The sequence below is a fragment of the Panthera leo genome, chromosome C2 (genome assembly GCF_018350215.1).
Source record: "Panthera leo isolate Ple1 chromosome C2, P.leo_Ple1_pat1.1, whole genome shotgun sequence".
In the NCBI taxonomy this organism is placed as follows: domain Eukaryota; kingdom Metazoa; phylum Chordata; class Mammalia; order Carnivora; family Felidae; genus Panthera; species Panthera leo.
Window position 1 is genome coordinate 137,654,567 of NC_056687.1, and position 14,666 is coordinate 137,669,232.

At 37.5% G+C, this 14,666-nt stretch overlaps 1 protein-coding gene across 6 annotated transcripts in view; it reads right to left on the minus strand.

Annotated features, from left to right (window-relative positions):
• Positions 1 to 13,299: 13,299 nt before the first annotated feature.
• ZNF385D (zinc finger protein 385D) overlaps positions 13,300 to 14,666 on the minus strand; it is a 1,208,478-nt gene continuing 1,207,111 nt past the window's right edge. For 4 of the 6 annotated variants that reach the window (XM_042955771.1, XM_042955770.1, XM_042955772.1 and 1 more), the window contains one exon: positions 13,302 to 13,700. In XM_042955771.1, coding sequence (XP_042811705.1) covers positions 13,467 to 13,700 — 234 coding nt within the window. In that variant the 3' untranslated portion in view covers positions 13,302 to 13,466. Of the gene's footprint in view, positions 13,701 to 14,666 lie in introns of all 6 variants that reach the window. The other 2 variants (XM_042955767.1, XM_042955768.1) reach the window with 2 other exon arrangements.

The following is a 14,666-nucleotide window of genomic DNA, read 5'->3' on the forward strand; positions in this document are numbered from 1 at the left end:
ATCAATCTTATCGCTGTATTAAAGTGACTACAACACATTGAAGACTAAATAAAAGGAATTTGAGATTTGAATAGAACAGGTATTGCCAAGAGCAGTGAAAGGGTTGATGGCTGGTCACAGATTTTTGCACTTTGGTCTGAACATCTTACATCAATTTACTGGAAAAGAATAGACAGCCAACAGTGAAGGGCTCTGAATCTGAAATGAGCTCAGAACCATCAGCACCATCATCATCATTATCATTGTGATCATAGTCAACATTATTATTCCTCAACAAATTTAATTAAAAGCTGTGACCTTCAGCCTGTCGTACAAATGATTTTTGGTTATCTATTCTTCGGCTGGATTGTAGGAAGTTTTGCTATTTTCTCTACAAAAGAGACTGATGAAACATTTTGCAGCATACAGTAGAAAAAATTCGGCACTGGAGTTCTTGATCTAAATATTGTCTCCAAAGCTTACTTACTGTTTATCCTGGGGTAGCTGCTTGACTTTATTCTTTTTTTTAATAGCCAATAAGTACCCCACATTTAAGTTTCCCTATTGTCTCATAATAGCTTTTATCACTTTTTTTTTAATGTTTGTTTGTTTTTGAGAGAGAGACAGAGATAGAGACAGAGACAGAGCATGGTGCAGGGGAGGGGCAGAGAGAGAGGGAGACACAGAATCCAAAGCAGGCTCCAGGCTCTGCGCTCTTAGTGAAGAGCCTAATGCAGGGCTCGAACTCAGGAACTGCAAGATGATGACCTGAGCTGAAGTCGGATGCTCAACTGATTGAGTCACCCAGATGCCCCGATGCTGGACTTTCCTGATCTTACTTATTTCACATTTTTAATATGGGGATAGTAATATTTTTGCCCTTGTAATCATTACGAAGATAAAATTTAAAAAGCTGAAGCATGGGATTTAGCATAGAGCCTGGCACTGAATATGGCTTAGTTACCTTCCCCTTATTAAAAAGCAACATGTTTTATTAAACACAAGGCACTGTATAGAAATGTGTATTCTTGGGATGGTCCTTTTATCATCTATTTCAACCCACTCATTTTTAAATTGGGAAAAGCAGGGTCAAAAATAAACTGTCCATACAATTATCGACCAAACCAGGACGTTCTTGAGCTTGCAATGGGTTAATAGCTACACCATTAATAAATGAATGAATTATTTAGTGATTACCCTGGTGCAACTGGTATAAATTGCAAGTTTCTAATCAGCTTGCCCAAAGATAGCCAATGACTTGCCAATGGTCTTAAGAATTAATGTTAGCCATCTCTTTTGTTCTCAGTTCAGCATTCGTTCTGACTATGCCTGTCTCTCTTAATATCTTATCCTTGAATTATATGAATGATCAAATAGTATCTTAAAGAGTTATTGAAAGTATTCATAGCTTTCCAGAGACCAGGCTAAAGCCTATCTTTCCCCTCTGCCCCTGTGCCGCTTCCCTTACTCCTTCTCTCCTGAGAGCACACCCTCAGTTAAAAACAAACAAAACAAAACAAAACAAAAAAACTTTCATAAGAATCTCATTTCAGGCTCTGCTTCTACAGGACCCAACCTAAAGATAGCAGGCTTGATTTTGGATAGCAATGGACAGAGTGAGAAATAGAAAAGATAGTTGAAAACAAAGTATTCAGGGTCCTATTCTGCTTGTGTGCTCCCTCCACCTTTGATGATAAAAGTGGAGGCCTCTTTGGACCAAAAAGTAGGCAAGCCCCAAAATTATAAACAACCCTTTAATGGGAAGGGTACAAATTGCGGGTGTAAGTTTTCCAGGAAAGGTCAGGTAAACCCAAAGGGGGTTGATCTTTCTCCCCAAAAAGATATGTTAAAGTCCTACCTCCAGACCCCGAGAATGTGAGCTTATTTGGAAATAGGATCTTTGTAGATGTAATTAATTAAGATGAGGCCATACTTTACTGAAGGAGGTGCGTCCTAAGTCCAACATGACTGGTGTCCTAATAAAACATAAAAGAGACACAGTCCTGTAAGGAAGGTGATATGAAGACACACAAAGAGAACCCCAATGTTCAAATGAAGGCAGACACAGGGGTATACATGCATCAGATTACCAGCCACCACCAGAAATTAGGAGAAGGCACAAAACCGTTCCATCCTCTCAACCCCCTAAGAGGAAACCAATCCTGCCAACACCTTGATTTTGGCTTCCTAGCATCTAGAGCAGTATGAGCATGAATTTCTGTTGTTTTCAAGCCATCAAAGTGTATGGTAATTAATTCAGCAGCCCTAGCAAATTCATATACCTAAGTATACAATGGCAGTGAGTTAGCATAAACTGGGCTTTTCTTCATAAATCTGATGGAACCATGCCTGTACCAGCTGTTGCTGGCAATTGTGCCCCCCTACCTCTCCCACTTCTTACCTAGAAGAAATCCGGAGAAAAGGAAATAGTGGCCAAAACAGGCCTCATTTGCTCTGATCCTATATAGCATTTTGCTCCCATCCAGTGTTGCATCTGAATCAATCACAGGCTTGCAGAGGCTATGTTTATGTAGTCCTTCCCATTCTAACTCAATCCAGCCCACCTGAAATGCTCTGACACTCTTGAAAATAATTCTGATTAATGAATAAAACATGATCAACTGGTAATTAGCTTTTGAAGGTGAACTCTTTAACAGGAGGGTAATTTGGTAATGTTCTAATTGTTTTCCCCAACATTAGACCTTAGCTGACATTTGGTTTTAGCTTCAGCATAACAATTCCCTGTTTAGAAAGACCATGAGCAATTTCCTAGGACTTGGCCAGAAATTATTCTCAATGTCTGGAGTACACGCTTCAAAAAATGTGAAGTTGTATGTTAGTTAAGATTCCAAATCTAGTTTTGGCTTAGGCTCATGACTTGGAATACTCAGCAGAAACATGATCAGCCATGTTTTTGTTGTTTTGCTTTGTTTTCGGTTTTTTTACTTTATTTTATTTTTTATTTCTAAGCAAAACAACATGAAACAGACCTTTGCTATTAGATGATTAGCACTTTAAAAATCATAGATGTTAATATTTATGTCATTTGAGTCAGGCAGAATTTAAGGATAGACATTTCGAATGCTGATCCTAAATGTGGGAAAGAATGGGGGTTATTTCAAAAGTTAGTAAAAATACTTTTGTATGAGTTTTTTTTAAATTAACAATCTGGCACTTTGCATGCGTATGGCGCTAAAAAAAAAAAAGAACCAAAATGTATTCAGCAAAGGTATGTTCAGAAAAATTATTATTTCTGAATTTTTTTCATATTTTACTTGAAGAAAGAATCACAAAGATAAGGATGTGTTTCCATATGAACTATGCTTGGTGTTTCTTCCTGAAATCTGGTGTCTGCTGTAAACTGAAGCCAAACTCTCCTTTAGAGAAATGAGAAGAAAATGGCAGAATCCTTTCCTTGAATGTGGTCACCTGCTGGCTGCCCGAATCAGATCTTTCCTGGGTGTCAACTCTAGAAAATCCCACATACTCCCATCATATTCTAGTGAAGGGAGGCTTTACTGAAAGTGATGCTTGCAAAACATTCATCCTTTTGAAACTGCGTATCTAAAATGAGACTCAAAAGCATTACAAGATGAAGCCAGCAATGACAAATTGACGGAGAGGGTAAAGGGTTGAAGAGAACCCTGAAAACTAGCTGGCAAAAGAGTAGGTGGTGGCTGAGAATCAAAAGGCCACGCTGGAGTTTGCAAACCAAATGATCACAGTGGCCAGGCAGGAAACAATTGCTATGATCTCTGAGTGTACATCATAATAAATTGCAAAACTCTGCTTTGTCCAAAGGGGGCAGTCACAGTTCAATCGCAGCTAATAGTTGCCTAATGAGAACGCAGTACTAGGGCTCTCAGATTTTTCTGATTTGTCAAGAAAATCAGAATCTCCACTTAAAAAAATGCTTTCGGGGGGACGCTTGGGAACTAATTAAAATTTGTTTAAAAAAAACCCGCAATACTGTTCATGCAAAAAACTTTTTCAGCCCTATGGAAACATGGCTGTTATCTTGTAACCTCTTCTCTGCACTGGAATTTTATTTTTCAGCAAGGACCAACCACAGGTTTCAATGTAGAAGTCAAGTGATTGTTCTGCCTTACCCTTATTTGAAATGCACTAAGTCGTCAGTTTAAAGATGAGACCTCTTGGGGGCGCCTGGGTGGCTCAGTCGGTTAAGCACCTGACTTCGGCTCAGGTCATGATCTCACAGTTTGTGGATTCCGGCCCCGCCTGGGACAATGTGCTGACCGCCTGGAGCCTGTTTCGGAGTCTGTGTCTCCCTCTCTCCCTGACCCTCACCTGCTGACGCTCTCTCACACTCTGTCTCTGTCTGTCTCTCTCAGAAATAAACATTGGTGTGTCTGGGTGGCTCAGTGGGTTAAGCATCCGACTTGGGCTCTGTTCAGGTCATGATCTCACGGTTCATGAGTTCAAGCCCTGTGTAGGTCTCTGTGCTGACAGCATGGAGCCTGGAGCCTGCTTGGGATTCTTTGTCTCCTGCTCTCTCTGCCCCTCCCCCATTCATGCTCTCTTTCTCTGTCTCAAAAATATACATTAAAAGGATGAGAATTCTTGTCTTCCTTTTTTTTTTTTTTACATTTATTTATTTTTGAGAGAAAGAGTGGGGGGAAGGACAGAGAGAGGGGGAGACACAGAATCAGAAGCAGGCTCCTGGCTCCCAGCTGTCAGCACAGAGCCCGATGCGGGGCTGACGCGGGGCTCGAACCCACGAACTGTGAGATCATGATCTGAGCCGAAGTTGGTTGCTTAACCAACTGAGCCACCCAAGCGCTCTGAGAATTCTTGTCTTTCCAACAAGGGAGAAAGAAGGGACGATGGAACAGCCATCATTCAGAGATGGACAAAAAATAAATATTTTACTATTTGTTCCCCCTTCAAACAACACATTTCTTTTGAGAAACAGTTGCAAGACACATGTTCTGTGAGCTAAAGTTTTAGCTGACACTTGGAACAACCATATTATGGAGCTTTTTTTGTACTTCTCTGAATGCTAAGACATTGCAAACAAGTAGACTAGAACATATGGAACACACACTTCATTTGTTTTAATATAATATCTCTCTTCCAAAGAACCTTAAAACTTAAACTAAGAAGGAAGGATGTTTCCTAAATGGATATATTACCTATGGATTTTTTTTGTGAATGACAGGAAAATTAGCAACCATCTTTATTTTATGAACTAAGTGAAGACTAAGGACTTAAATGTGCTAATTTCCTGAAACCACATATAATGTTTTGTACCTGGACAATTTCGATATTGTCGAGGCGAGAGGGATTAATGGCTGAGGACATTTCTAGAGCTGCTGAAGGAACCAGGGAGCTTCCATCACATAAAAATACCTCTAATTTCTTTCCTTTATCACAACTGAAACTTTTTAAAGACTTCCTGAAAACAAAATAAAGATCAATTTGTTCACAGCTGAAAGTGTAACCTATAGGACCAGAGACAGGATAAAATGTTCTATATCTTACATTGCTGAGTCGATAAAATAGATAACAGCTTCATTTCAAATAGGGGAAATTATTAGCACATGGGGAGATTTTGTTACATGACTTAAAACAGAAGAATGGCATGATACAAATTATGTGAATGACCTGATTATCAATATTTTAGATTTAAGACTTTACTGGCATACAAGGGGCAGTTCTTTGGGTCTTCAATGAAAATGAATAAAAACAGCAACACAAATAATCATAATTCAAGTATCAGAATGCAACACACACACACAAATTTCATCTCGATGGTCCAAGTCCACCTGGGGACATCTAGAACCTCCAATTAAAGGTTATTCAGCACAATTTGGCAAGATGAAAAGAGCAAAGTCATTTACCAAACATATGGGCTATAAGGTGGCACGAATTTGCATCCTGAGCGATTTGCTTTCTGCTGCTCAAGATCCCTAATGTGCAGATGAACAAGGAACATGCTAGTTGTATGCCAGTGTGGCATCATTTTAGCTGACCAATGCATCAGCCATATCTGTGTGACTATAGGCAAGGCAATTTCTTTGATTCCTAGTTTCTTTTTCTTTCTTTCTTTTTCTTTCTTTCTTCCTTTCCTTTTTTCTTTTTTCTTTTTCTTTCTTTCTTTCCCTTTTCTCTTTCTTTTTCTTTCTTCCTTTTCCTTCCTTTCTTTTCCTTCCTTCCTTCCTTCCTTCCTTTTCTTTGTCCTTTGTAAAATCAAGAAAGCTACATATACTGCACCTCTTTCAAATATGAGGTATTATTGTCTTTGGATAAAACTTTGTCAAATCTTTTGCCAAGTGGTTGATACTGGACAAAGTCCTGCTTATATTTTCTTAACTATGAGGATAAAGAGTGAAAAAAAGGATCACATAATTTTGTTCCCTTGAGTAGTTTTGTTGCAGGGTTACAAAAATGTAGGGCACACCATAGCCTATTTTTAAAATTTCAAAATGTGATTCAATGTTTTTGAATGTTAATGCCAAAGCTTCCTATCAGAAATCTGGTTGTCAAAAACAAATACTGCCTTCACTTTGTGGTCACTAAATACATGTGGATTAGCTATTTTTAGGTTTTGAGACTAAGGCTCAAATTGGCTGTGAGTAAATAGGCAAAGTCATCACTCAATTTATTTGATTGAGTGTATTTAAAGTTCTATTATTAAGAATAACCATTAAAAATAGCCAACCCCCCAGGTTTTATGAGAGTTGAATATCTCATCATCCATTAGCAAATACTAAATTTTTCTTTGACCACTTTTAGGAGGCAATTTAAAATTAATTGTAAAGTTCCAGTAAATTAAATATTACTAGCAGAAATGAATGACTACAATTAAGTAAGGAAACCTTAGTTGAATTGACAAAAGATTTTGAATGATAAAAGGAAAAAAATATGACCAACAAATTTCCCAGTAAAAACAACATTCTTAGCATAGAGTTCCATGTGTGTGTAAGACTAGATGTCTTAAAATCTATTTTAAGTTTTGGGTTTTTTTATTTTCAGGACAAGATTGAGGATGTAACATAGCTACAAATGACCTTGGTTTGGCATCAGATCAATTCCCCTGAATATATGTAGGAATATGAACACTGTAAGTATTAGATGCATTTTAAAACAACTTTATTGAAGTTTATAGGAATTAGGCTTAAATTTTGGAACCAATTTTGAGAATCAAATGACTTACGTTTACTAAATTCAGATTTTTGTTTAGTGTATCTTTGTAATCACATAGTTACTCCTATTTTTTTTCAGAAGGGAATCGTCAAAATATCAAGTGAGTTGACCCAGTTGCCTAATAGATAATTTGTGTTGAAGCCAGAGAGCATGTCCATTGTTTTGTGATGATCGATCTTATGCCTAGATCCCTTAGCCACAAGCCTTTTCCTTAATTTCCAATACTTCCACATACTTTTTCCATAATCCCTTTAAAAAACAGATGTTATCCCAGAAAATTCTTTTTGGCTATTTCATGAAAGCTAAAATTTCCAGAATCTCAAGAACTTTATTACTTTTCTGTATCTAATAATATAAGCTGACTGTCATAATAGATGCAAAACACTTAGTGGAGGGTCTTTACCCAACATTAGCCTTGCCTAGTCCTGGTGTCCAATGCTGAAATTATACAATTAACAGATTTTAAATTCAGTTGACAAGTATCCAATAAAACCCACATTTTTATTTTTTAGTTAATAAAATTCCATACACTTTTACCATGGCTTAAAAACTCCATAACTATGTTTCTCAATGGATTTGTGTCTCACTGGATTTAGATAATCAAAAAGCCAAATGACTTTAACAAATTTTGTTTCCTGAAAAAATATAATCTAGGTCCCCAATATAGGATTCTCTCTTTGATAATTTTCTTTAGTACTATTTTACCATGTGTTGCATACTACCTGGATTTAGGGATTTGATAGTTTCAAATTCTATATTGAATGTCAGAAGCTTGTATTAAATGTTACAATTGCATTACCCAACTCAAACTGCTAGCATAAAAACGTTACTAGAGAGCATAGTACTTTGATATTATACCTACTTGACAAATTCTCCAATGCCTTAAATTTATTAAGATTCTCAAATGTGAAGTTAGAGTTTCTCGTCTTAAAATAACAACCAACCTGATCATTGGAGGGGAAAAAAAAGGTAATACCATGATTTTGAAAAAGGATGCATTCTCTATCACTTCATGTACACACACACACACACACACACACACACAATTAACCTTAGAATTGGTCACTGTTCAAGTACTTATTTTTAGTTATACTTTTTTGCTTACAAACCATTTTAGATCTTCTCTTTGGAAATTGCTTTTAGAGTTGACTCGTCAGTCATAAAAAGAACATGAACCCATTCTCAGTGCTCTTTGTAAATTTGACCAAACTCTAAGATACCCCACTTGATCATGCATATTAATCATCAGGTTTGGCCTGGAATGCATTTTGGCAGTTTGTAGAGTCAACTTGAACATCTAAGAAAGATGGCTTTCTGTCACCAAAAAGAGTAAAAAGATGACCAGATTGAAGGTAGTTCTTGGTTCTTTCACACCTGAGCAAGCCAAGGAATTTTTCAAACTCTGTGACCTTTTGTAACTTGCATGGACTTCTAAAAAGTAGCACATAGGAGAGTTTTCCAGTGCAGAACTGGCCTTTCATCACCATTCATAATTCTGGAAAGCTATAAAGCCATTCCTGGAAGTAATGATCCTGTAGGCCACCTAAGAATGATATATCAACATATCGACATATCTTTCTCTGGAAGCCCTGATGCTACTCTCAGAACCAGTGAGTAGACAATGAAGACTTGCCATATAAATGATCCATTTCACTTCCTGGTAATAGCCTTTGTCATTGTCATAAAGCATGCCATAGAAAGACCAGAAGAGATGCTCTAGAAATAAATCTACACTTCTGGTGAAAACCAACAGAAATCAACATGTAAGACATTCACTGTCAGGACCCAGTTCAAATAATTCTTGCTGTAACAATGTTGAGAGCATCACTGATATCCTTTGACTGTGGAAGAAGTGGTCTTACTAAAGTGTCCATTAGCTAAGACACATGCAAACACAGGAAAGAATTAGTGATGGAGACCATTACTGCTGAAGAGAGAAAGCACAACAAAAGGCATAAGGATGAGGCATTTAAACATCTGTTGCTCCCTTCCACACGTGCACTGCCAACTTTCTATTGCTTTTATTGGGGTTTGTCTTGTTCAAATTTTATCATGCTCTAGATTGAGTAGATGCAGTACATCCTTTATGACTTTGTTATATGTCCAGTGTGAATTAGCATCTCCTCTGATAATTGTTGAAATCTACATTCTGATTGATTAGATGAATGCCCTATAGTGTCGTATATTCAGGATGGAGAGGAATACAGAACACATTTCTGGACACATGCAAATACTGTGAGTAGCTGAATGGGTTACTACAAGAAAGCAATTTTATTTTCAAAAGGATGAGAGAAGTGGTTTTTTAATGCCGAAATAGAAAACCGGCTCAGCCATATCACTGATGAAGAAATTAAGGGCAAAGCATTAGTCAACTATCTAATTATTATCCTGCTGATCAGAGACAAAGTCTACAATAGACTGACTTCTTTGAGCTCATTGTTTTCCCTACTAGTTTATGATGCTTTCCTGTATACAAAGAGCTATTAACATAATGCTATCCATGAGAATGCACAGGAAGGTAGTGCTCTATATTAATTCATATTTGAAGGAAGAGGTCTCTACACCACTTGAATCATTTAGCTCTGTGATCTGATTTCTTCAAGAAAGTCGAAAATTAAATGGGTGTGGGGGCAAAGATATTAAGTTACAATTTAATTATAAGTGAAATTTAATGCTATGTGTCCTATGTATTTGTTCTGTGCCTTACAAACTTATATGGGTACATAAAACTTTAACTTTGGCTAAACCTTGAATAATCCTATTTTAAGAAACTTTGTTGTCTTTCAGTTTTTTGTTTTATGATTTCCTGCTCTTTTAATTTCCAAATGAGCGTGAATGCTCTCCTGGTTAAATAGTTCTTTGGCAGCAAAATATGTAGCACCTTTCAAGAACCCAAATTAGATCTCTGATGATAACAGCAGTGAATTATCGCAGTGGATGAAGGGAGGCCTAATGGTACCTAAAGACTGCAGTCTTTACAGATGAGGCAATGATGCCAAAAGCCAACCATGTTTGCTCACGTGAATAGAACCCTTCAAAGATTAAGACCGGTGACAGGAACAATTTATGTGTAATCACCTGTTTTCTCAAAAGAGAAATACAGTACCTCCCCAACGACTGTTTCCCATTTGTCTGGATGATCTGGATGAGGTGTGGCAATGCTTTGTCCAGAGGCATTTGGTTCTTGCAATGCATTTATATCTGTTTCAAATGAAATCGGAGATGCTTCCTCTATCACTTCCTCGCCACGGGTGTGATGCATGGGAAGGGATATATAACCATAAAGTCAGACCACCCCTGGGGATTTTCAGAGAACCAATGCTGACCAATCTGAATTATTGATCTTTATTCATGAAAAAGGTTCCCTACGGGAAAGGATATAGCTTTATAGCAGTCTGAACTGTAATAGATGTTGATCTGGTGTTGATAAATATGTGGAGTGGGGGGAAACAATTCACAGAAAATCCACTGTAAGTTCTATAGTTAGGCTTCATCCTTTATTAGGTAGTGAGTAAAAGACAACTGATGATTACAACTCCAATTTAAGAGACCATTTAAACAAAAATGGTTCCATAGCGAAGTGAGGCAGAAGGGAGTTAGGTATTTCTGAGTTTTCTCATATGGCTGATGGAGAAAATATGGCTGATTTGTTTGCTCCCAGCAAATCATTAAAGTTAGTAACATCTTGTGATCCAGGACTCTTTGCATCCCACAGGCCCTGACTTCTAGTGGACTGGCTTGTTCACTTTGGTGAAAATGGGGAAAGAATAGCAAAAGCACAGAGTAGTGAGATTGCATCAGTTAACATCAGGTTCTCCAATAGAAAGAGGTTTTCTCAGGGGTAAAGGTTGTTGGATAAGGATTCAGGCTAACTTATAGCGAAAGATAAAAATATTTGACAAAGCAGAAAAAGGCAACTTAAGTTCAAATCGGTCAGAAGCTGGTCACACGAGATATAGACAGAGCCCCAAACAACAAACTCATGAGCAACTTTCCATCTGACTGAACTAGTAGGGTCTGTGAGTGAAAAAAGGAAACACTTGCTAACACCAGATTGCAGAGGTATTGGTAAATGTAAAATCACCAGATACTCTCAAAAAACAAATTTTAATACTAACCAACATGTTTAACCAGACGTGTATGGTTTGAAATTCTTTTTACCAAGGACTAATGAAATACTTTTTTGTCTTGTCTGTCTGCCCTCCTCCCTTTTTTCCCTTCCTTCCTTCCTACCTTCCTTTCTTCCTTCTACCCTTTTTTTGTTTGTTTAACAAAAGATATATAAAGCCAACTGCTTTAAAGATACGTTTATATGACAAATGTCTATAGCTAGATAGATGGTGGAGAAGAACTCCAAAGACCACGTTCAATGTTGAGCACCAAGCACGCTATGGGTGTTTCTTAAATATAAAATAACAAATGCTAAATACCTATCTCTCAAATGGTTTCATCTTGAATCTTTATACCTCTCAAAAAGTTACTACAGTTTAGATAAGAGCAGTTTTAGGAAGGCCATATCCAGCCCTTCCCTATATTTTAAATAGTCTTTACAAAACCTTTTCAAAAATATTTTTTTTCTCTAAACCTAAATCATGTAGGGTTGATTTGTACATGTTTTATCATTGTTCTAAGTTTGAGTATCCTTGTTATTAATGCAACAGACTGGCTGCATCAAACCCCATCATAGTGATAGGTATATGTTAGCTTTCTATGGGAAAAAGCAAATAGCCTTTATCACAAATTAAAGGCACAGCTATTTTTATGCCATTCGTTACCAACTTAATGATAACATGTAACATGGGATGGTTATATAATTATTTTATATAGATTTTCTTTTTATAAGTTATTCTCTTAATCTTTCTAACATATATACAATATACATATATTTATATATACCCCTGATAAATCTTGTTTTAAAGGTAAAACATCAACTCCTTTCAGCCTTACGGTGAACACAGAAGGCTGCCAGATTTCACAACTCCACTAGAGAAATGATGGTCAAGTGCGTCCTACCAGATTTTTTTCCAATACTATATCCTTGGTCTGCAATTAACTCAGAGTCATTTTTCTTGTTTTACTAACACTTAAATATATATTAATTGTTTATATCATGTCAGTAGGAAATCTAAAAAACAAGAAAAAGCCCACAACAATAGCTAACATCTATCATCATATTCAAAGCAGAAACCTTTGCCTAAGACACAGCCTTACTGGTATGATATAAAGGGGATATATTGCAGAGATGCAATATTCTCTGTGTTTTTTTGTTTTTGTTTCTTGTTTTGGATATACACTAACATGAAAAACCTTTACTTTGCGTTATCATCTTAGGTCGTGACCGTTCCTTATCCATGAAACAAAACACTTGTACTGATTTCTTTCGAAACACCCATGATGCAAGGGTTTACCTGTTTTCAGATATAGTTTCCTTACAAAGCCTTCCCGATTTCCAGCAATACTGCCTCAGGGTGGGAAAATGAGTACTTTGTAAGAAACTACCTTTATTAATGTCTCCCCTATCTCGATGCTTAGCCCTGCTCTCTTGTCCTCAACTTAAAGTCTTACAAGCTGGACAGAAGGGGGAGAATGTGGACCAGGAACACCTCCACAAACCCTCTGGTGTTTGTTTATCGTTTGACTGTTTACTGGCATGAAATAGTTGTTCATTCTACCTTTTGCGACTCTTTAAAACCTAGTGGCATAGATTGAGACACAGCACTATTGTTTTACAAGACATCTACTGTATCTACTTTTGTTGGGATAAATACCCAGTAATTGCTGTCATAGCAAGAGGACCAGCACGGGTACTACTATTCACAGTGTTGCTTTTGTGTGTGTGTGTGTGTGTGTTTTTTTTTATGTTTTTTGTTTTGTTTTGTTTTTCTTCTTTTCATATTATCTTAATCTACAGAGTAAATTATTATATATATACACTGGAACCAGTTAATGCCCTTACAATGTATAGTTGTTTCATAAAGCAGGAAAGACAATGCAGAGGGAAATAGGTGCCCAAAAGCACAGTCACAAAGGCTTCAGAAGTTCTAGATACCACTACAAGTCAATGCTGGAGATCACTTCTAAAACAATCAATGTTCAAGAGGAATGCTTTAATTTGGAGAAAATACCACCCCTCCCCTCCCCCCCAAACCTCCCTCCTTTTTTTTTTTTAATTTTTTTAAATAATCTTTTCAATTCACTATCAAAAGTCCTGGCTCTTCGGATATACTTTAAACTATAAATAAACACTGCATAGTTCTCTTTTGTTTTGTTTGTTTTGTCTTTTGAAAAATTATTGCAGTACAAGTACTCCCATTTGGAATTCAGTAAGGAGCAAACAGCACAGGAGTGTGGGCGGTCCGAATAGGTCCAGGAGCTGGCCGCAGGAGTGCTGGAGGGAGCGCCGAGGTCTGGAACAGTGTTGCCGCTGGGGCAGTTCGGAGACTGAAGGGGGCGTTCACTGCCACGGCAGCAGCGGCCGCTGCAGCTGCCAGTGGGTTTGGTAGAATTCGCGGAGCCAATGGCTTTGAAGGTTCTTTTGAAAATACTAATTTTACCTGCAAGGGAGAGAAGAAAAAAAAAAAAAAAGAGGGCAGAAGGACAAGAGTTTGGGCATCTACACTCAGAATCCAAAATGATGGGCAGCTTTTAAAATGTAGCAGTTGGGGCGCCTGGGTGGCTCGTTCCTTTAAACTTCCGACTCTTGGTTTCAGTTCAGGTCATAATCGTCTCAGGTTGGTCCAGGCCCTGCATCAGGCTCTGCACTGAGGGCGTGAAGCCTGTTTGTGATTCTCTCTCTCTCTCTCTCTCTCTCTCTCTCTCTTTGCTCCTCCCCTGCTTGCTCTCTCTGCCTCTCTAAATAAATAAATAAATAAATAAAGCAGTAAAGAAGTACAAAGATGAAATCACACTTGTGAATGATCAATAAAAATAATGGGAAGTGTAAACATCTTTTCTTTGATAGAGTTGGAAGATCACTGAAGATGGCCAGTCTAGGATGTTGAAAAATCCCCAGAAAAGTACTCAGCAACCTTACTTTATTTTTCTCAATAAAGTAGGAAACTATTCATGTTGAGAAAAAAATAGGGAGTTTTTTACTCTTTACACACACACATTAACTGTCATGGGAAGATATTTTTAAAGGGAGATTTATTAATGCTGTCCGCTACTAGGAGCATATCCTAGTGAACAAACTGAGTTGCACAGCAAGGTGTGAGGTATTAATAAAGAGAAATAAAAATAACTAAATTCCACTTGCAACGAAGAAGAAAAGACCACTTACTTCCCCCTAAATCTGACATTCCGGCTTCCTCTCTGGGCACATGGTAACCACATGCTCTCAACTCTACTCTCCAAAACCAGTTCATTCTTTGGCTAGTAGCATTAGCAAGATGGCTGCTCTCACAGAAAGAATGTTCCCATTTATGGAAACAGTAACACAGAGCTACCACTGAGGTTTTGTTAATACAATTTGACTTCCCTGTTTACTTAACAACCATTCACTTGATTGTTGAAACTTGTGT